The sequence below is a fragment of the Azolla caroliniana genome, unplaced genomic scaffold (assembly GCF_043228905.1).
Source record: "Azolla caroliniana isolate FFs.n. ecotype wild unplaced genomic scaffold, voAzoCaro1.0.p SCAF_11, whole genome shotgun sequence".
NCBI lineage: Eukaryota > Viridiplantae > Streptophyta > Polypodiopsida > Salviniales > Salviniaceae > Azolla > Azolla caroliniana.
The window spans coordinates 20,784,750-20,809,051 of NW_028230446.1; the positions used below are offsets into that span (position 1 = coordinate 20,784,750).

Sequence of the window (24,302 nt, forward strand, 5' to 3'; positions counted from 1 at the left end):
TTTGAAGCATAAGGTGGAAACCATAGTTTAGTTATTTTTCTAACAATTGGAGTGCTTAAATAACTAATGTGATCAATTCTTAAGTGTATTGAGACAATATAATGTTTGTGAGAAACTTTTGAGGAAATCAAGGTTTGAAGGTAATGCAAAACATCATGTAAATATGGTATCAAAACAAACTAATGCACAAAATCCAACATAACATGATGAAGAAATATTTACGTTAGGCTTAATAGTGAATTATGAATGTGTTTTCCTATTAATGTGTGTAATACATAGGGCTGTCCTTTATATAATCAATGGGAGATATTGTGTGCAATGAAGAAAACCCAAAACCCAATAAGGTTCAAAATGATGTTCATGTATGATTCATAGTGGTTGATAGTAAAAAGGAGGGGGAAAAGATATGGATCTTTGGCCATGGAACAAATCTTGATTAGACCTTTCAATCTACATGCAATATACATCAATGTCATCACATGTGTAATGCACGAAGGTGCATTCTTGATGATGTGTTGATATTATAGTTGTGTTGCACTCACAAAAACAGGATAACTACATTCACAACATGGCCTCGTCAATAACTTTTTACTTTACGAATGCATGAATGACATCTTTTAAATCATCAACACAAACCAAAAGAGAGTTGATGATAGCGAGGAGAGGAAGGGACATTGAGTCACCCTTTAGGAGTTACCTTTATCTTAGTTGAAACAAACTTACATTTTTACCTAGCAATAAGATCCTCACTAACAAAGCAGGTTAAGCAAGGAGTTTTGTGTTGTCAAATTTTTTTGGGAAACAAGAGATATACATACACATAAGGAAAGTAATCTACAAAATTCATGAGGATTATGTGACATGTCACATCAGTTGTACTTTGTATGACAACATATTATCAATTAAGTGAACGATATCAACGAACGGGTCATGTGAAAGCAATCAGTGTCAATGCACTTTTGCCAAGGAATTATGCCACTCAATGTTACTCCGCATGCTTCACTTTATAGTGTGATTGTGTATCTATAATCTTACTGACAAAGTTAAATGTTTTAACTAATAACCTAAGGAATAAATTTTTATTGATTCAATCATATCACATCTTGAAATAAAAGTAAAGACTAGTACTGGGTAAAGTTTTTGCCCTAATCACCCTATATCCTCTTTAAGAATATACTCTTTATGTGGGTTCTCCTTTTAATGAAACTCTTTAATATTTGATTTTGTATAGTTATTTCTCGTTGCCACATTTATGAATAGTGACAAACCATACCATTCGAATCCTCAAAAGGATACAACAAAAGCCTAAAATTTAGATTTCCATTATAGAATGACCAAAATACAATCACTAAGGTATTATTAGCACTAGAAAAGAAAACACAGAAATTTAGGAAAGCAATGAGACAAGTCTTGGGTTTCGAGCTTAAAATGCTTACTCAATAAAGCCGTCATTGTTGGGACACTTTAGTATCCACAACATGATAAGTTTCTCACACCATTTGATTTGATGTTAATCTAGGAAGATACCATACATACAATGTTTGGATGGGTATCATGGTGGCCATGTTTGGATGAGTATTTTTAACCTCCATAATCATTGTAACCCAATATTCCAAGAACTAAACTAAGTTCTCTTATGTTTCCATTGCCTAATGCAGAATCCTCCATCCTAAAGTAGGGCATCATAATCAATTTCCTTGCATACAACAATACCACATGACAAAGAGACAAATGTGACAAATTATAATGAACCAATTATCTTGCCTACTTTCCTTTAAAATATTGAATATGTACCTTGCCAAAGTGAACGTAAGCTTCTTCTTTTTTGTCTTAACAAACCTTTGCTTTGATTCTTGATTATCTTCCTTACAAGTGTGGAATAAAGTAACCGTCTATAGTGACGCTAGAATTTGGCTTTTGTAGGCACAATTGAGTGACATTCCATTTCCATATATATATTTGGGTCATCATTGTGGGGCCAAATCAAAGGGGCTTGAAAGATTGTCGCACTTTGAAGAGGCCAAACCCAACTGTCCATGAATGTCATTCTCAACCATCATAACACTTACAAAAAGTTACCATCATTGAGTTTGGGGTAATATTAGATCAATCATAGGTTGTTCTTAAGCACAAGAGTATAATATGGGGGGAAGTATCCACTTCATGTTTGTCGAATGCATCCAACCTATCATCAATTAGTAGAAGCCTACGAAAAATGGTGATGATTCACGAACAAAAGCTAATTCAAGAAAACCACTCACAGTTCTTGGTTTTAGAAAATACTCTTTCTTGAAGATTGAGAGAATATCTAGAGATGGAGGATAGAGCATTAAACCATTACACCAACTCAGAGAATATTTTGCTCCATTTGAAGAAAACAAGAATCTCATATATCTATGCATATGAATATTCAAAGAAAATATTCAAACACATGAATGGCAACCCTTGTAAAGCATTTATTAAAGCTCTTTGGATTTGAGAGAAAAGAATATCCTTTTGACTCTTGAGTTTCTAGAACAAAACAACAATGATGACAAAAAGGAAGAACATACTAAATACTAATTTTGCTAACACATTCCATGATATATGAGAGAAATGTCAAGCATCAAATATGGCTTAGGTGACCAATATGCTTAATTATGCTTAAAAAGTAAATGCATGGTCCTCGAATGTTTTAGCCATGGCTAGGAGGAACTTCACATTCTCAACTTTGAAATCGAAGGCACCTCTACGCATGGAAATAGTGAAAGTGGTATGGGCTTTATATGTAAGAATATCTATAAAGTACAAGTATTTTGCTCTAAAGCTTGAACGAGGGCCAAAAGGAGATTAAGATGACGTACCTTGAGGTCTAAGCTAACCATGAGGAGAAAATGCACTTGCATTGTGCCCATTGTGTTCAAGAACTTTACCAATGAATGTTGCAATAGAGAAAGAGAGAGAATTTGAAATGTACTTACAAACTACTTGCCTATGGAAAGGATTTAGACCCCAGTACATAAACATCGAGGGATATTTAGAAAGTATCGTGCTTCTACGAATACATTGTTGAAAGACAAGTGACAAACCATATGGTCAAAGTGAGTCCACAAAGATGGATCAAACTTACTTCCATTTTCTCTTTCCCAATTGCGCTCGCCATGCTCATTTTGCATATCTTTTCATGTTGAACGGATATGCATTCAACATGTAGAGGGGAGGGAGGGGGGTATGTAGGTAATCTCTTCGATAGTGTTTTCTGTTCGTCATGAATGAGCACTTCAGATCCCACGTACGAGGTGAAACACGATGGTAAGATTGTGGAGATGTTAGCATAGTTCATTCTCGGTCCATCAAGCGGGCAAAGCAAAGCAAGGCAAGTCCCACACCACAGCAACAATGCCTGGGATGGGCGGGCCAACCGACAAACCCATGAAATGGGTGGGGCAAGCGAGCAATGGGCCGTATTTGATCCGCTAAGTTTGGAGTTGGGTGGGTTTGATTGATAAACAAAGAAAAGTGGTGAAGATTTGGGGGTTTTGAAACACAGTTCTAAAATAGAGTGAGTGAGTTAGTTAGTTCTGGGACTACTACTACTACTACTATTACTATACTCTTCTACTATTAGTAACTACTACTACTACTACTACTACTACTACTAGAAGTAGTAAGAGTAGGTCTAAAAAGAGAGGCTTTGTGATATGATCTATCTATCTATCATCAGCATGTGAAGCTTTTGTCAGAGAAGCTTCAGACCCACTACCACCATCTCCATCTCCATCTCCGTCTCCATCTCCATCTCCACCATTCCCATTCATTCACTGAACATTCCTTCTTTTGCTTTTTCTTCCTCAGATCTTTCTTCATCATCGAGCATTAATTTCGCTCTGTCTGCCCCGTCCGTCTTTCTCCTGTTTCCTTATTCGCATTCCTGTTTTTCCCGTCATCCATTTGTTTCATCCATTAATCAGACATTAGATCTGTTTTGGGCCGCGTGTAGAAAACATATTATCCATCCGTTTCCTGTCATTTCCCCTCCTGTTCCTTTACCTTAGTCCCTGTTTTCTTCTAGGTATTCAGCAGCCTAATTTCTACCGTGTTAATTCCTTTCCTTACGTTTCCATAGCTTAAAACGAGGAGGAGTGGATTCTGACAATATGCGCTTCTATACAATCATCATCGTTTTCTTTTATTTTTCTTTCTTGTGCAGACATAACGTCGCAGATTGCAGACTTTTCACCCCTCGCGCAAATTCTGCCATAACCTCTCCTGAGGATCGCCAGGTAAAAAAAAGCCAATTCTTCTCTTCTTGTTTTTTCCCACAGAATTGGCCTGTCATTGTATGTCTTTCTTCGCATCAACATTATTCCAGATGGATTGATGACCTTCGATTCCCAACCTTCTTCTTCTTCTTCTTCTTCTTCTTCACAAGTTCATAAGATGTGCAGTTTTTTTCACATGGGAAAACTGTCCAAACCCTAATGCAATATGCATGTTGCTAGTGTGTAAGATTACATGTGTTTTTGGATTGCATTGTACTAATTGAACATTGTTTGTCACCTTGGATGAGAGTGCCTAGATGTGGTTAGTGTGTTAGATTACATATGTTTCTCAATTGCATTGTACTAATTGAACATAGTTTGTCACCTTGGATGAGTGTCTAGATGTGGTTAGTGTGTAAGATTACATATGTTTTTCGATTGCATTGTACTAATTGAACAATGTTTGTCACCTTGGATAAGAGTGCCTAGATGTGGTTAGTTCCTTGGTTTGGCTAATAATGGTTTCTCCTAGCTCGATACAATGTGAATTGCTTAACCATTTGGCAATGCTAATCATCATCATCATCATCGTGATAAGCAGGCACGTGGTGATGCTCAACAAAGTATAGTTGCCAGATTTACTCATGAGCTTCTTAACAAGAAATTGGTTGCAACAATAAGGCATGAAGATTATGGTGACTTGGAAGCACCTCCTAAGCTACCACAAGCTCAACATGGACCCGTGGTCTTTAATCACAAGAAAAAAAGACCCAAACATCCTTCAACCGACACTCATCATCGATCCCGATCTCACCCCTAAACAAATGCTACAAATTGAAATAAGCTTGGAAAACATATAGGTGATTGAACCTTCTTTGGATTTGCTCAAGAAGGATGCTCCAATAACATGGCTAACGTTAGCATGCTTTATACATAAAAATATAAATAAAGGGTTTTCATTGGCACATACATATAGATAATGCCATGATCGTCAGTCAACTAGTGATAGAATGGATTTAAGCCAACACCAAGTTGCACCAAATGGCACCAAATGTAAGACTTCTTTAGAGCTTGTCACAAAGTGTTATATCACTATCTTGATAGCAATCATGATGGTATTCCAGAGTCTTTCTCACAAATAACAATTTTTTAAAAATGTTTTACAAAGATTCATATTTTGTCGGAGTAGTAACTCAGCTCATGTCAAATGCATTTCGATTGATTTGGAGCCACATATGATCATATTGATAGAAACATGTAGCAGGATAGTTAATCTTTGGCATTGGTAGTTTGTCGTAACATTTTCATGGATGTGGATAATGTTACAAATTCCTTGCGAGGCTTAGGCTTTACTAGCTAGAACACAAGGAATTCCCCTCATGTTAAGGTACTCGCATTGATGTATATTGGATTGAGGCCCATATTAAAACTTGGGATAGTCTTGAGGTTGGTCATCCACTCGACTAGTCTATAATAGTCAACACCAATTTAGGCTTTTCATTCGTACATAGTTTCCTAACCATTAAATCTTTTGAGAAATGAGCAAGTAATTATATTCGTTCGTAGTTGTGGGAATACCTAAAATTAAGAAATAGATAAAATTAAGCGTTTTTTTTTAAAAGTCAAGATTCACCATGGTATTAACGAAAAGATGCCCAAAGGCTTCAAAGTATCCATACAATATATTACAACCCTCCCACCCACATGAATCAACATGTCTATTAGCGGAAACCCTCATGCATGGTCTTTTCAAGATGGGGACGGAAAAAGCCATCTTGGTGGAGCATATCTCCATTTTATTTTGTCCCCAAAATAGGTGAAGACCTCTGCCTTTTTCCAAATTTCTCTAAATTGTTGATGCTTGCGAAACACAACATCAGGCTCATCATGTATTGCCTCATATTGACCTCTTAGAGTATGCAGGAGCATCAACCATATCTCCTGGACTAACTCAACTGCATTCGGTTGGACATTCTGAAATACACACTTATATCTTGCCTTCCACAATATCCAAACTACTAAAGAAGATACAGTAGACCAAACCTTGTCTTCTTCCAAACAATGGATTGGTGTAGTATAAGAGGCCTCCAACACATGTATTCCATCGGAGAGGAGAAGAAAATCAACACAGTCCCTTTCATAATTCTGTATTTCTTCAGCCAGCCTTCCCCATCTCACAAAACCCCATGTGTACACCTGTTTACCATAAATAGGATACAAAATTCTCAACACTCTTTTCCATACTGCTCTAGCTATAGGATATACCCATAAAACATGGTTCACCATTTCATTGGGAAAACCACAATTGTCACATTTTAAATCATGACAATGCACCTTCATCCATGACTTCCGAGGGGTGCCATAATGTACCAACAACCATCTAAACAAGATAGCTTTTCTAGGAATTTGCACGGCCCATAGCCATTTCCAATAAGCATTTAACCAAGAGTGTCCTACATACCCAAGGTCCAAAATTTACATGTTGCTAACGTAGCAGCCACATGCCTCAGCAATTCTCAACCCATTTTTACCGAGTACTGAAAAAATGGGATTTGCTTTCCTAACATTCCTTGTGGTAATACGCTTTGCCATTTCCATTTATTGGGATCCCACAAAAGTTTGTCAATGGGATTATTCTCGTAGACCCACAAATTTTGGGTGTGAATTCAACATCCATTTTTTATCGTTTTTCCACAATATACGAACAAGCAACATTCTCCCTTGAGATACAACTTCGTCTTCCATAACAATAGAATGAAGCCGTCCAGACCGCAAAACATCGAAATATAGACAGTCATGAGAGTTTTTATAACCTCTGACCCCCAACAAGACATTTAAGGATGAAAACATACCATACCAAAATAGACCACTTTGAGAAGGTTGAAAGGAATACATCGTAAACACTCTATCGATTTCTGCATACATAATGTTTCCACCCCAAATTGTGCGACAAACCTGGGTTTTGTTTTTGATTGTCGAAGAAGATAAATACAGCCAATTCCTTACCGATCCAGCTTCTCCTCTATCAAAAGCAGCCCATTTCAACCTAGTTCTTTTCCTTAACATTCCCTCCTCCTCTGATAGAAATAATGGGTTCATTATTAGGGGTTGTCGCAACCATTCCTCCATACATGATGGTAGAGATTGGACCAAGTTATGTTTCAAATCCCACCATGCCTTCATGATACCCCTAAAAAACTTATCTTGGCGAAAAATATCAAGGGAACGATTAAAATCTCTTAAAAACCACCATCTAGTACTATCTTGCCAGTTGCCACATGTAGAAGGCATAACCTTAACCATTTTGTGCCTTAATACTTTTTTCCAAGGCTCCCCACCTGGCAACAAGCCTCTTATAATAAATTTTCCCAAAAAAGCCTCACATTGTAATAGAGGATCAATCAACCCAAGACCCCCCTCGTCCTTTGGAGCTATAATACCTTCCAAGATACTTTAGCTCTCACATATGAACCATCTTTCAATCCCCAAAGGAAATTTCTAATAAGCCTTTGTACTTGTGATAAAGCCAAACATGAACACAACCAAGCCGACAAAATGTACCACATGGAAGCCAACAATACTTGATTGGCAACAACAACCCGACCTACCAATGACAATTTAGCAGCATTCCAATATAACAATTTCTTCCTTATAGCAAGCAACAAAGGAGCTATATGATCTTCCGATACAAGGTTAATTCCTATCTGACATCCCAGGTATCTTACAGGTTTGCCATGTGGAATCCATTGAAACCCTTATTGTGGACACCACAAGGGGTTTACTGTAGTACTTACTTAGAATCCCACCGACTTATTCCAATTAATAACAACTTCAAAAGCATAGCAAAAACTATCAATAGCCCGATGTACTCTACACAAATTATTGTGAGAACCTTGCAAATACAGGGTTGTATCATCAGCAAATTGACAATCCACAATTTGCTCCTCTGACCAAGGCCATTGTAGTCCTTTAATATTCTCGGCATTACTTATAAGAAAACTACTAAAAGCTTCTCTAATCATCAAATATAAAAAGCAAGCTAACAGACATCCTTGTCTCACTAACCTTGAAATTGAAAATTCTTGGCATAGCTCTCCAGCTACTAATACCCCACTAGTAGCTGAGTTGTAAAGAGCGGAAACTGTCGTTAACCATTGATTAGGAAAACCTAGCTTTTCCATAATGCCCCTCCAAAAAGACCAATCCACCCTATCATAAGCCTTTTCAAAGTCCAACAACAAGATAGCTAGATCCTCTTTCCTTTCTTGTGAAATTGCAACCGCTTCCCAAAATAAGAAAATGTTATCCAATATACTCATATCTTGTAAGAACCCCGTTTGGGTATTATGAATGATGTCTGTTAAAAAGGGTTGGCATCTCATAGCCAACATCTTAGCATATAGTTTGTAAATAGTATTCAATATAGTAATAGGTTGCTACTTCCTAATATCAGCCACTACCCCTTCCAACTTCAGAATAAGATATATCATACCTTCTATCCATTTACTTGACATACTTCCAATATTAAACACCTCTTGAAATGCAACAGTAATGTCGTTCCCAAAAAATTCCCAATATTTCCGGAAAAAATATGTTGAAAGCCCATCAATACCAGGCCATACATGGGAGCCAATTGCATCTAGAGTAGCTCTTACTTGAAAATTTGAAATTGTCTTAACTAAAATAGTTGCCATATGTAGTGAAACCCATGCATACATGGTCTGCCACACACATTGACGAGTTTCCAAATGATTAAGTGTAAAAACATTGAGCGGACAATAGATTGCTATAAAACTGTGTAACAATATCCCTCATTTCCCCAACATCCTCCGCGATGGATCCGTCATCCCTTTGAAGTTGTTTCATCCCATTACAAAAAAAAAAAAAATCCTTTTCAATTTTGAAAAAATCAGCAAAGACTTTATTCCCCACTTGTGCCCACTTTGCAGCAAATGAATTATAAGAGAATTAAGCCCAAGAATCTTGTAGTTTAGAGAGCTTATCCATTGTATTATTCAATTCAGACATCACCCACGTTGTCCACGGCATGCGTTGTTGAAAATGTTGCAACGAAACAACCGTTCGGCTAGTACTCAATATCTTAGTTTTTAGTTGATATAGATCTTCCTTTGCTTTATTACAAAGCCACTTAATAACATTGGCAATTGCATATGCAACTCTATTACACCCCATCACTTGGGATACATCTGTATCCTTCCAAATTGCTAAGACATCTCGTCTAATGATAACATAAGCATACAACGAGGAAGGTATAGGTGTCCTAAAGGCCTTCCATTTTCCCCCTTTTTTCAAAGTAACAATAAGAGGTGAGTGATCTGAGAAAGTTGACCCAGCTAATATCTATAATGAACCTCCTAACATTAGAAAGAAGTCATCAGCATAGAATTTGTCTAATCAAGCAAGATTAGTACCCAACAACATGTTTGCTAAAGGAAGAAGAGTACCAAGTATCCTGAAAACCATACTTAAAGCACAAACTCTCCCAAAAGCTTAACTCTGAACCATATAAAACAGCTTGGCTACCTCAACTTCTATCCAACTTATCCTCAATCATATTAAAATCTCCAACCATACACCAATGATCCACATGCGGCAAAGTATCACACAGATAAGACCACAACCTCCTCCTGTCCGATAATGCATTATAAGCATATAGAATTATAAAACCCAATTGTAGATTTTGGATTTCTACAATAATAACTTGCACTCTTCCTTCCACTAAAATCCTATAGTCAATCACATGAGAGGACCATTTTTGGGCTATTGCTATACAGACACCAGCTTTATTGTAGGATTCGCCAATAGCGGGACTCCAAAAATGGGTCCAGGATCCATACGAATCTACCCTTGATGGACTCAAATGATGTTCTTGTAGAAAAACCATATCTACATATTGCATAAAGCTTTTATGCAAGTTTTGCCTAAGACTGGCCTTAAATTTCTGTGCTCGTGCACCACCCAATCCTTGAACATTCCATGAGACAATACGAAAATTATCCATAGGCTAACAAAAGTTGTTTACCTTTCATCCTCTTCTCCTCAATCGTTACTTTCTTAGGCTTATTGATTTGCCCAACAATCTTGAATCCTTTCCAGGATTTCCTAGCCACAACTTTTGCGTATGTATCCTTCTTTATTGATGAAGAGAGTGTGTTCTTTCCCTCCACCATCATACCTCCATTCATAACCATAGTATATGACCGCATAACCGATTTCCCAAGCATGAATCCTTATGCATTCTTATCGTGGCTTGCTAAGGCTTTTGTTTTAGCCCGAGTTAACCTTCCAGAATATTGCAAGCCATCCATATGACCATCCTCAAGAGATATCATGGTTTTACTCTCGTCATTCTTTTCTACCATAGCTAACTCCATGTGAGACTCACCTTGTAATGAGGAAGGCTCAAAGGTTGTCATATGTTCATGATCATTCCCTCCTTTCAAGGGTTTGACCGTCTTCGATTTGACAATATCACGGTCAATTACAATATCGTAATCCTCCTCTCTTTCAAGTTGTATATCATTATTATTAAAAGGAATTATTTGTAAATTTGTCTTGTTCAATTGTGAATCATCATGCGTTGCATGTGATCTTTTGGTAGATGTTATCCCTACACCACTAGATGTCCTCACCGAGGATTTCCTATCATGGTTCCTTCTACCTTCTATCCAACCTTCATCATTAGTGTTGTTAGAAAACCATTTTTGACGATTTTGTTCATCTCGAACAAGACAATCCTTGACCACATGTCCAATACGATTACAAACAAAACATTGATTAGGAAGTCTAGAATATTTAACTTTTTTTACCCTCACTAGGGCCTGAAACATAACGGGCAGCCTAACATATGAAGGCAATGTCATGCCCTAATGACCAATTAACCATATGTATGGTAGGTTGAAATTCCCAGTCACATAATGCACTGCATCAGATTCTTCATCCAACAATTGAGCAATCATGGAGGCCATATATGGCATCACTGATTTCCACTCTTTTGGCAAGGCCGGAAACATAATTGAAAAGAGAAAGTAATGAAATAATTGTTCACTAATGCATGCAAGCGTATTTTGTGGGGTATTGGTGGTTTACTAGCTTCATGTAATGATTTTGCATAACGTGCCTTAAAGATAGGTATTCATGGGAGCTTTTGGATCAAAATAGTGGTCGGTTCTAGATATGTTGTCAACATCCCCACACATGCAAATAATTAACATATAGTTAAAGTTAATTACAATTAACCTTCAATCAATTTGTAATATGAAACTATGCACTTTCACTTTGTGATCTCAAATTTTCTTTGAATGAAGATTTAGGTTTAATGGTTACCGTAGAGGTTTTCCTCTCTCTCTCTCTCTCTCTCTCTCTCTCTCTCTCTCTCTCTCTCTCTCTCTCTCTCTCTCTCTCTCTCGTAAATAATGGCTTTCATTACAAAACAAAAAACACCACCATGACTAACTTACTAAAAAGTATAGAACCCTTCTATCTAGGGATCTAAAGAATACTACGACACCAAACTCAATGCCACCCTACACACCAATTCAAATGGCGAGTATGATGATATGTGACCTTGTAGAGTTCTCTCTCTTCCTGGTTGAAATTTCGTGCCTTCTCTAGCACTGTCAATTGCCACAAAAGAAGTCTTGTTAACTTTAGAACATATTTTCTCACCCCAACTTGTGAATCAAAAATTAAAGCATTTCGCATATTCCAATTGAATCATAACCCCCAATACCTCAAGAACTCAAAAATAATTTGAAAATGAGGCATCAGTTCATTGTTCTCCATATGTGCAAAAACCCAACTGAAGGAAGATAGACTCCTCTCTCTCTCTCTCTCTCTCTCTCTCTCTCTCTCTCTCTCTCTCTCTCTCTGGTAAAAGCACACAATTATATTAATTGTATGTAAAATCCACTTAGTTACAACACTTCTTAGTCTCCTCTACCTATCATATGCCTATGTAGGGAGAGGGAAGTCATGTAATGCTATTAAAAACCTAAATATGCATTTGAGGAAATGATCCCCACATGCTCTAACATCCAAAATTTCTACATGAGAATACCTTTCAGCTTCTTTATATAGGCTTTCACCCCATGTCTATTATCAAACATGAAAGCATTACGCATATACCAATTGTGTTGTAGACCCCAATAACGTAAAAATTGGAACAATATCTCCATCTCATCATTTGAACCATTTTGAACATATTGAGAAAAAACCCATTGTTGAGGTCTCTCTCTCTCTCTCTCTCTCTCTCTCTCTCTCTCTCTCTCTCTCCCAATGTAAATGTAATAACATTGAGCATGTATCACCATAATTACACTTTTTTACCCATAAAAATATCCTCCATTGGTATTAACATAAAATGGCCCAATGCAATATATAAAATAGTCCACCATTACAAAGAAAATTGCAACATAATTAACTAGAGAAGTATTGAACGTACGTGTAGCTTCAGTAGTCTCAACAACACCAAGTTCAAAAAACCCCATCTTTTTACAAACTAAATATGGATTTTTGGGCTTTATCAAAGTAGTCTATGCCACCTATATTGCTCAGCATCTCTTATATTTTGATGCAAATTGATAGCGTCATATGTTACATAGTGCCTTTCCCTACAATTTGAATACAACTCTGCCAATGAGTTCCAATTTTTGCTGTCAAAAAATGTGTGTTGCTGCTAGCAACATGTAGAGCCTGGAACCAAAGTGATATAGATTTTCACAGTTTTCTTCCCCATCATCTACAACAAAGAAAAGAGGAAAAAACTCTCCAAATCTGAAAATTATTAAACACATAAACAATCTCCCTTTCACTCCCTAGAAATGCTTCATCCTCCATTAAAATCTTCCATCTCTTCCACCATAATTACACTTTGATCATATGAGGGGTGGATTCTCGGATGACTATCGTAACTCAAAGGATTGATTTGGCAATTGTACAATAATAAATTGAAGCTTGACCGAAAATATATATATATGATGTGTGAAAACATTTGTCTAGCAACACTATAGTTGAGTGCCAATAATCCAAACTAAAGTACCCTTTCTGGGTAGTATCAATGTTTGGTGAGGTCTTTGATGGTATAAACTTGTGTGCAACACCATTTGCAGTTTCATAAAAGTATAAGGATGACGATATTGGGGCTGAGGGGTACTTTGGGTTTGTTAAAGTTTGGTGAACTATTTTGGTAAATCAACCCAACATACCAATTTGATTTATTTCGCATCCACACGCATTCAATTCTAAAGATACATTTTTTGTACTTGACCAAGAATTTTGTTTGTGAATCCCAATGGATCTTGATGAGTGCGCCTAAAGGGTTTGTTCTTTGTTAACACATACAAGCATTCTTAATGTTCTTTGCTATCATCTTATGTCATGCACCTAACTAGTGTATCTTAACTTAGAACCCAAAGCTCAAGTCTGAATCAAGTGTTTGAGTCGGTGATTGTAGCTCTTGTAGAGAGTCTCTTATTAGAGCTCATTGTTATTTCTTGGCTTTGACTTCCGTATTTATTGTATTAATTACTTAGCATTAATATTTAAGTGATTAATTATGTTAGGTCAAGTATAAACCTCTTGATTGCATGATTAGTGATATTAGGTTTAGAGTTTCATTGCATGTTTATTGATATTTGTTAGTAGGTTCATGAGTATTGATACCCACTCCTCATCTTACGAGCAATACAATAGAATTTTTGTCAACCCCATAGACTAGTTAGTTAGGTATTGATATTTGTTAGTAGGTTCATGAGTATTGAAAGCCACTCCTCATCTTACGAGCAATACAATAGAATTTTTGTCAACCCCATAGACTAGTTAGTTAGGTAAACTAGTTAGAACAACATGAGATAAGCCTTATGAACTTCCCAAAAGCACGATCAAAACAAGATCATGCTTGTGCTTTGTTGTACTAGAGGAAAGATAGTGAGGCATTTGACAATTAAACCAAGAAAAGGTAGATTTTGATTCCTATTAATCACTTTTCATAAGTAGTAGGACCCATGAAGACATCGGCATTGGTACTAAATACCAAGCACATGACCAAGAGAAGGGAATACAACAAAGTTACGAAGAATATCAAGATTAACTTATAAAGAAGATATGAAAGTTTAGTCACATTGTTGCAATAGTAGACTAGTTTAGTTTTTTATTTTTTCATTTTGATAATTTTATATAATTGTGAACGATTTTCAATACTTCTTTTTTGACATGTTGGAGCAACAAACATAGACAAACTTTGCCTAGATGGGTGTAGCTTAGTTGGTAAGGTTGTCCAATGGAGACCACAAGGTCATTGGTTTACCTACATTCCACAATGGCATCTGGTAAATTAATAGAGATATATATGGAATAATAAAGAGGTGAGAAAATCAATTTTCGAACCGAAAACGTGGTGTTAGTAGTATTATATTAGACTCCTTCCTAAGAATGGGGAATTACTACTCTATAGTAAAAATTCGCTATCTCAAAATAATGCATGCACATGTCCTCACCATTGTTGGTGGACAATTGCGTATGACACATACATCATTTTAACCAAAGTAACATTTGTATTATGAACATTTATACTTTATTTAGGAAACATTTCTTTAAAGAAATATGACGAAAGGAACCTTTATGTTATTTATATTTTGATTTCGGAAACCCTTTGTTAAAGACAGATGACCAATGGGAAAATTGCTCTTGACAAAAGCAATTTGGCAAATCAATTTCTACTTTATTTGTCGGTATCCTCTATTATTGAAACATCTGTAGAAATGTCGAAGTCTACAATTGTTTCTGGTTCGAATTGTCAGCTTCCCCAACTTCTCCGTGGCTTTTTCAAAGGATCAGCCATAAATAAGAGGATGTCTTCAACCTTGAACTAGGATGGAAATTATTGGTTAAAAACTTTTTGAAATTCTGTATAGATTACACGTCACATTGAGTGTAATTGTGCATTGGTATTTCGTTTATTTTTACCCTTCATAAGTTTTTACCTCATCCTGAGGTTTCTCACCATTAATATATGTATTCTAAAAACACAACGAAGATGATGGGCATTGGAGCATTCAATACACCTAAGGAACCTTAAGTGTAAAAGCCATGGTCCACAATCTGGAAACATAGAAAACATTTCAACAATTTTGTCTAACTTCTCACTTTTCATTGGCCCCCCTTGTATTGAAAGATAAGATTTCAATCGTTCAGTAGCAACCATGAGTGTATCCCAACCTTCGTCGGTAAATACATCCAAATACCTCCTTCTACGGTTGATGCATGGGAGTACAATTCAAAACTATATCATTGTCTTAGTCCATAAACTTTACAACTTATGCATGCTTCTTGTTTAATTGTTTCTTGTTGCATTCGATTTAGAAACGTTATCCCATCTTGGGGCCTACTATGATGACAAGAAAACTAATTGCAAGAAGATGAAAATCTAATTACCGACAATTCTGAAACAAATGTCTAATATAGTAGAGTTCATATACCTAATGGGCCCATAATGCATCAAAAACTTAACATGGGCTTTTGAATCACCTATGCTTGATCATTGAATCAGGAAAACATGAATTTAAAAAAAAATGGTTGCAAATGCATATAACCACTTGCCTCCCTCTCACAGATCAGGAAATTTAACTAGACAAAACGTTTGCGGGCCTTTTATAAATCATGTTCATGTGACAATGGATTTGTTGATAAGAAAGTGGGACCAAATTTATGAAGGTCCTAAGCAGTTGTATGTAATTGCAAGAGAAATAGAACCAAGAAATCAACAAATGTTTATATTATTAAAACAAGAAGTTCCTAAAGATTTAGTCTTTGTATTGAACGATGTTCATTAGAGAAAGGAAGAAATGGATCAATGATAGCAACTCTTTGTTCTAATACAAATTGACGTGTAGTAGCTAGATTACATTGGTTTTAGAGGGCAATTTGGTCTCAATGAATGCTCCGAAATGCATGCCCAAATCAAACACAATAAAGAAACTCAGAAATATTATGTAAACAAACCTAGACATTCCAAGAAGAAATAGAAATTCACACTACCAAGTGGTACTGCCTAAAGTAAAGGTTGAACGAAAAAGACCGAAATGAAAAAGATTATGGTTCCGAGTTCCTTTCTAGGCCAGAAGAAAATCAAAGAAATCAAAATAAAGTGGATTTCTGAATAATAAAAAGCATGGGATCATTTAATACTTTAAAAAGGCTTCTCTAAGCCACACATAGTAGAGGAATCTTTGAGTTAAAAAAAACAAATTTCTGAAGCATTTAAGTCTTGTGGAGACTTTAATTGAAGGTGCATGTGCAGAAAGTGCACAAGCATGTTTAAAGCAACCATGGAATGGCAATCCATGCATCAAAGCAAAACGAATTGTTCGCTGGTTATAGCATTGCTAAAAGAGATTATGATAACCAAAGTGTATGTTCACGCCATAGTGCAAGTCAGATATATCTATGTGGTGGTTTCTTGACTAGACAAATTAAGGAATCCATATTATATTGTGGGCTTTCATGGTGATGGATGAACATGCTCAAAGCCCAAGGAGTATAGGAAACTAAATGTGGAAGAAAACCGAGGCTTTGACAACATACACAATGAAGGCAAATGAACTACTATGATTTGGCATTATTGAAAACATCCAAATGAGCAAGGAAGATAGTTGCACAATTGCTCTCACATGCGTATGTATGTTAGAGGAAAAAAAGTAGAGAACACATAGTCTTGCATTACTACATGACTGCCACTACACACTGAGCAAAGGCACCACTATACAAGGACCATGTCACATTCCTACCGACCAATTGGCTTGTTTTGATGGGGCATATGGGCAGACATGACTTGGAGACAAAGTATGTCCTACCTACCGTAAAAGCGAAACCGAAAAGCATTGTTAACAAGATCATCCAAGAAATGCTTTGGCATAGTAGAAAAAGGCTGCAAGTAGAGGCAGCAATATGAAGGTGTGCAAAGTGTAATAATGAGTAAAACTCTAAAGATCAGCACTTCCTCACAATGAGTGAGGTGTACTACGAAGACAATCGGCACCAACACCACACATGGGCCAGACTCCACATCATCTATCTATCTATCTATCTATCTATTATATTCGGTTTTGTTGTTTGAATCATGACCATGTGAGGAAGGGGGGAGAGAGATTAGGAATTTTTAAATTTAGAGGAAAATAAAGCAGCTGTTGGTTGGATTTGTGGGATTCAAAAGAAAAACAAAACAGAAAGAAAAGCCCAATTTTTTCTCCAAAACAGAAAGAACATATTGTAATAACTACAAGATGTTATTATTGGAGAGGTAGGCCCAATTTCTGTACAGATAGAGAAGAAAATAATAATGGATAGGGAGGAGAGAGAGAGAGAGAGAGAGAGAGAGAGAGAGAGAGAGAGAGAGAGGCCACATGACTGTGACAGACTGACAGTGACAGATTTGAAAAAGCCAAAAAAGGAGGAAGTGCTATTTTTTTTTTAAGGTACACAACAAAAAGCTGCAGCTTGCTTTTGCTGCTGCTTCTCTTTGGTCTTTCTTTTTTCTTGTTTTGTTTTTCCTGACTCCCCCAACCTAAATATGTATATATAGGACACAGACATCTATCTGACAGACCACTACTAGTATTAGTAGCACTACTAAACCTGCCAGATAGAAGAAAGAAAGCACATATATACATATATCAAAGGAGAAATAAATAAATTTAACAAAAAATAATAATAAAACAATATGTATAGACTAGACAGGTCTAGTTGTGCTCTGTTTCGGGTGTCAGCCCTACTCCTCGATTATGGTTTTTCGATCGAGAGAACAGGCGACCGAAAGCCGACCCTGACCCCGAATTGGCACCTCCTGTCCCCTGTTTCGTGGCCCGTGGCGTGACAGCAGCCCCCTCCCCCGATTGTGCCGACACCGTGGCCATGGTGTTCATTGTCTCGGCCAAACTCATCCGAAAACCCCCTACTTGGCCAGAGTTCTTCCTCGTCTGGGCCACTGCAGGTTGTAGTGGCGCCCCTCGGAGCGATGCATCCTTCTGTTGTTGCGTAAAACGGCCCGGCGACTGAGCCGGTGACATCATCATCATCATCATATTATGGCCACGTGTCATCATCGTGGGGCTACCGCTCCGGCTCCGGTTGTTGTTCATGTAATGAGACCCACCCACATTGTTACCACCACTAGGGTTATTATAGCATCCCACATTGAGTGGTTGCTGCCTTCGATTATGAGGATGAGGATGAGGTTGAGATTGAGATTGAGGATGAGGAAACTCACTTGTGCCTTCCACCATGAATGATTCCTCCTCACAATAACTACCACCATCAGTTGTAGTGTTATTGTGGTTATTGATGCATTGAGCATTGCCATTACCATAGCCTTCTAATGGCAATGACCCCCTCCTGTGTACAACTACTCTGTTATTATTGCTTTGATACATGTCCACTTGCCCATTGCTATAGGGGTTCATATTCATCATCCCTTTGTTGCTAGTATTAGGACCACCATTGTACCAACCACGTTGTAGCACCATTTGATCGTCGTCGTATAATTGTTGCCGCTCGGTCTGAATGTATCCACTGCTGGCCCGGTGTTGATAATGATGATTTTGTGGTGCCACCACTCCACCTCCACCATTGTAGTACATACCTCCATTATGAATACGATCGTGATGATGATGATGATGATTATCGTCTTCCTCTCCTTCTTCATCTTCTTCTTCCTCCATGAAGCCCATTGATTGTGTATTCATATGTTCCGCATGCATTGACCTTCGGTCTAGTTGTTGCGATGCAGAGTCCATCGATGAGGACCCTGTCCCATCAAAAGAGCCCATGGACGAGCTATGATCGACTGGTGGCGATGTCGATAAAGTTGATAACTGCTTCCCTAACGCTAAGATTGTCCTTTGGCATTCCGCCAGCTTCGTCTTTGCAGCCAAAAGCTCTTGTTCCTAAACAAAGATTAGATTAGGTTAACCTAAATTAGATTGGATTGGCACATGTCATACATACATCCAAAGGCTCGTTTAAATTTGATTTGCTTTACCTTTTTTGTCCTTATGCATTCACCCTCTGGTAAATTATACCCATTTCGCTCGTCATTATGGTCATCAAACCCGAGCCTGCATTATTGAAAGGATTAGCACTTCTATAAAGTATCCACAATTTCACGAAAAGTCGGGGCAAAATAATTTGATCACGCCATTACCCTTCTAATTTATGTTCAAGCTCTTTGCACTTTGTGACCACTCGATCATGAAGAGCTTTCTGATCGGCCAATTCGAGTGTCAAGGATGCAATACTTGCTTGAAGTTTGCTCACTTCCACTTGGGATGCCTCCAGTTTCTTTTGGATCTCAGCCTTCATAAGCTCTTCATCGCAAAGCCTTTTCTTTACACCCTCTAATTCAGCTCCTTTTGCTTGGATATCAGCAACAAGTTGTTTGCTCTTGTCAAGTTCCATTGTCATTGACTCCAAATCTCTGCACGACGTGGCAAGTTGCTGTTCAAGCTCAGCTTTTCTTTCCCCAAGTGTTTGTAGTTGTTCTCGAAGCAAAGAGAGTTCGCTTAAGTATCCAGTTGAACTCACTTCGGTAAGGGTTGAACCCTCATCAGTAGAAGTAGCATTTAATTTGGATAACAAATCTTCGAGTTCACATGCCTTCGTATTACATGCTTCGCATAGCACAGCAGCCAAACGCAATAGATACTCAAAGATGCTCGATTTACCTACCAAAAACTTATCTTTGGAGGACACCAGAGCTTCCTTTAACTGATTTGATCGAGATTTAGAAGGTGATTCTTCCTTTTCGCTCGCATCCCCATCTATACAATCTTTGGTTTCTTCGATGGAGATAACTGGATGTGGCCACACCTCAAGCAGTGAAATAATCTTGCTCAAGATCATATCAAGTCGAGAAATGGAGATAGGAACAGCCACGGAAGTAGGATTGACAGCATCAGAAGCAAATTCCGAGGATCCAACGGCATTGTTTCCTTTCTTGAAATGCGCAAGTTCACTAATTAGCGCCGATGCCCATGATTCTGCGCATGAACTTTCTTCAACATCATCTGATGCAGACGCAACACTTGGTTCCTTTGTCGGTGTAATCGGCATAAAACCATTTGTCTTTATTAATGCTCGAGGAGTGCCTTGTGGAGAATCCACAGTAGTGTCATCACCAAGATAGAGCTTACTAGCCGTCTTGGCACAAAGCAGTCTAGAAGCTTGTAACTCCTCATTCCTCTTCGATAATGCCTCTTTAAGAAGCTTGGTTTCTTCTTCCATCGAAAACATTCTCTCCCTAAGCATCTCAACATCTCTATTGTTGGTACTATAAGACCCTGATACTGAAGTTGGGCTACCTAGCTTAGGCTTTCTCTTTACATCTCCCGATGTATTATAGTCCCTGGAACCTGGCAATATATCGACTTCTTTCCTCATCTGAGCTATAGCTGCCGCACCAGGTAGTTTCTTCCTTACCAAGTTTCTTAATCTTGTGCAATCAGCTTCAAGATTAGCCATCTTCTTCACATTGTCTAGATGCTGTTTGTGCGCAGCATCAGCTGACTTCTTTATAAATTCCACTTCTTCATTCCTTATGTCGAGTTCTTTGCTCAATACATGCAATTCATACTTCAATGAAGAGATCTCTTTTTCATATGAGCTTAGCTTCACTTGAAGTAGTTCTACTTCAGTTTCAGCCTTGGTTTTCACCTCATTTGCTTCGACGATTTTCTTTGCTCGATCTTGTAAAGATTTGGCCATGGCACTGTTTTGTGCTTCGGATTCCATTAACCTTCGTTCAAGCTCGGATTGCTTTGCGTCAACCTCAGATTTGATCTTCTCCCATTCCCGCGTCGTGCTCGAGATCGCCTCTTGTATCTTCTTCTCTTGCTCTTCCTTAACGACCCTCACTTGCCGTGTACACTCTTTGAAAGCTCCATCTAGCTGTGCTACTCGATCCTCGAGTATTGACTTCTGTTGTGATGTCGCATCGAGCTCGTGCTTGAACAAAAGAGCCTCTTTTTCAGCATTCTCTTTCCCTAGATTTTTTTGAGGAAAGAAAATGAAGACAAACGGAGAGATGAGCTTAAGGAGAAACAAAGTGATAACAAAAAAGGCATGGATATTGCAACCCAGGCCACAAATGCACACAATAAATCTCCATAATAGTTTCAAATGTCTATAACACACCATCAAAGTGTCCATAACATAGTGACAAAATGCACGGGATGAAAGTGTCAAGGTGCCCAATACATAGCATCAAAATGCACAAAAAAAGCGTCAATGTGTGCATTAAATAGTGCTAGAACTTCAGAGTGTCCATAAAATAATACCAAAGAACCCAGAACATTGAAGTAAAATGCCTAATATATAGTGCCAAAATGTCCATTAGGATTTCCTTAAAGTGGACAAAAAACAAAAACATTGTTGTCCCCATAGCATTATTATCATTGCTACGAAATTCCCACGACATAACATAGTAGCAAAGTGCCCATAACATAGCATAATGTCAAAGTGTCCAAAACACCATAGCTCTTACCTGAGTTAGCTTCTTCAAGAGCTTTCTGGTGATGAGAAATCGATGCCTCCTTATCAGACATCTGAGCCAAAGCTATACTTAGCTTCTCTTCTAGTGATGTGACCTTCTCTTCGAGCGACATGACCTTCTCTTCAGCTTGTTGTCTGAGATGCATCTCTTGTACAAGTCTAACTCCATCATCACTCTTATCAGACTTGTTGTTCACATGCATATTGAAGCTGATGTCAGCGAAGGAACTTTCGTCTTCCCCTTTGAATGAGGAGGCAGGGGAGGTAAGCTGAGAGAGAGAAGGAAGGGAGTTGAAAGGAAGAGGTGTAGAGGGTGTGAAACATGGCTTTGTACTATTATTGTTGGAGCTTTTCTTCCTCCAGGGCCAGCTACTTCTTCTCTCGGCCATGGTTTTTTACACACAAAGGGATGGCAGGAGAGAGAGAGAGAGAGAGAGAGAGAGAGATTGAGAGAAGAAGCCCTAAACCAGAGAGAGTTGAGAAACAGAGCACTTAGAGAGAGAGAGAGTTGCAAGTAGAAACAGGGGAGGTATGCTCTCATTCATTCATTCATAACGAGAGAGAGAGAGAGAGAGAGAGTAGAAACAGGGGAGGTATGCTCTCATTCATTCATTCATAACTAGAGAGAGAGAGAGAGAGAGAGAGAGGAAGAGAGAGAAAGAGAGCCAAAAGAAGAAGAGGGGGAAGAATGATGCTTCCTAACTTTAGTCCTCCTCTTTGTATTTTGTTGACAGTCTCAGTTTACTTGCTTAGCATAACTTTGTGTGTGTTTTGTCATCTTCTTGTTTAAGGTCTCTCTCTCTCTCTCTCTCTCTCTCTCTCTCTCTAATTCATAAGATTTTTTGAGCTTGTGCCCAACCAATCAATCATGAAAGCTTTTTCCTTCTTGCCCACCTATTATAATGTTTTGTCCCTTGTGAATTCCACCCAATTGTTTTTGTGATGAGGCTTACACAAATGAGTTCTCCACTTTCTCAATTGGGCCTTACCTTTCATCACACACAAGAGTGTGCAACTAACTCTTAGATGTCGTGCAACGTTCTTTCTTGACCAATTTATTCGTATTGCACTCACTTGTATTTTCTTGACCATTATTGAATTGTCTTATTGTCCGTCTCTTTGCCCACAATGAATGTTCATTGACTCCTCTGATCAGTTGCCCAAACGAATGAAGCTCGTTAAACAACTCTGTGTTTTTAAACTCCGTCCACCTCTCAAGTGTAACCAAATGCAACATTTTGGTCATATTTTCAATGTTTGGACCTTTTGAATCAACCAAACCGTTGTCATTTCATCCGCCACCTAGTGTAATTGGGTCTTTTAAAATGTGAGATACTTTTCCTCTTCGTCCATTGTAATGTGAAAGCAAGCTTCATAGCACACTGGTTAATGGTGATTTGGTTTCGATAAATAACCGAGTCAACGACCTTTATAAAAGATCAACGTGTTTTTTTAGTAATGAAAAAGCTATAAAAACTTTTCCATCCTAAACTATAATGCTTATAATAACTATATTCAAATTAGGCTCTCAAATCAATATTGCCTCTACTATAAAAAAAAAGATAATTGTTTTCGTATTGACCCATAGACTTTTTAGTTACTTTTCAAGCTTGGCTTTTCACGTTGTCTCTACTATGCAAACATATATATATATAAGATCTACAATAACTTTTCCAAGTAGGGCTCTTGAAACAATGGGATGATGCAACAAAAAAATGCTCACTCTAAGATATAGCCATTACATTACTTTTCGATATAGGCTTCGGAGAACAGTAGAGAGTTTTATTGGAGGGGCGGTGCTAAAAAAGTGACGATAAAATATAGAAAGAGCGTGTCATTAGATATCGACACATACACATGAATTGTCACCTGGGACAATGTTGAAACAAGCTGATTACTCTTCTCGTTAAAATGTGAGATTGGCTTTGGCTCTTTTCACATATGGAATGAAGAATCCTTTATGGTACATTGCACCTTATCTCCTCAAATTGTATACTCAAAATAAGATCATCTCGTGTTAGAAGTAAAAAACTTGCATGTTTTTAGGCATGTAGTATTTTTATCTCCACTCCACTAATATTTCCATGGACTTCTCTACTTATTTACTTATACCTCATTTGAACAACATAAATTCATCATTGTATGCAATGTCACCTACTCTTAAATGGACACATACAATAGAGGTGAGATGAAATGTCTCCTTATGTTTTCTATATGTACATTTCTCAAGTAATATACTAAGGTGTATCTTTCTTGAAAAAAGAAGAAGAAAAATGGACACATACAAAGTGAAAACAAAGCTCCCTAGGAGACATTATTGATTTTGTCCAAAGTCTGCTCAAAACTAGAGCTTATTGTTCCCATTGTGAATTTTCATTTGGTGGGAGAGTTCTGCAACCTACCCACCCATATTATAGATGTTTCCTTATTTAAAAAATACTTGTTGCGTTTCCATACTTTCAAGAACTTGAACTCTTCCATGGAAAGGAAACAATTGCC

The 24,302-nt window shown here is 37.7% G+C and overlaps 1 protein-coding gene across 1 annotated transcript; it reads right to left on the reverse strand.

Annotated features, from left to right (window-relative positions):
* Nucleotides 1-17,983: 17,983 nt before the first annotated feature.
* Nucleotides 17,984-22,349, reverse strand: LOC147858456 (filament-like plant protein 4). Its single transcript, XM_087327037.1, has 4 exons — nt 21,796-22,349; nt 19,459-21,295; nt 19,297-19,372; nt 17,984-19,201 (listed from the first exon to the last, which is right to left on the reverse strand). The coding sequence occupies exons 1-4, from the start codon at nt 22,190-22,192 to the stop codon at nt 17,999-18,001; spliced, it is 3,513 nt and encodes a 1,170-aa protein (XP_087183163.1). The 5' UTR covers nt 22,193-22,349; the 3' UTR covers nt 17,984-17,998.
* Nucleotides 22,350-24,302: the final 1,953 nt, after the last annotated feature.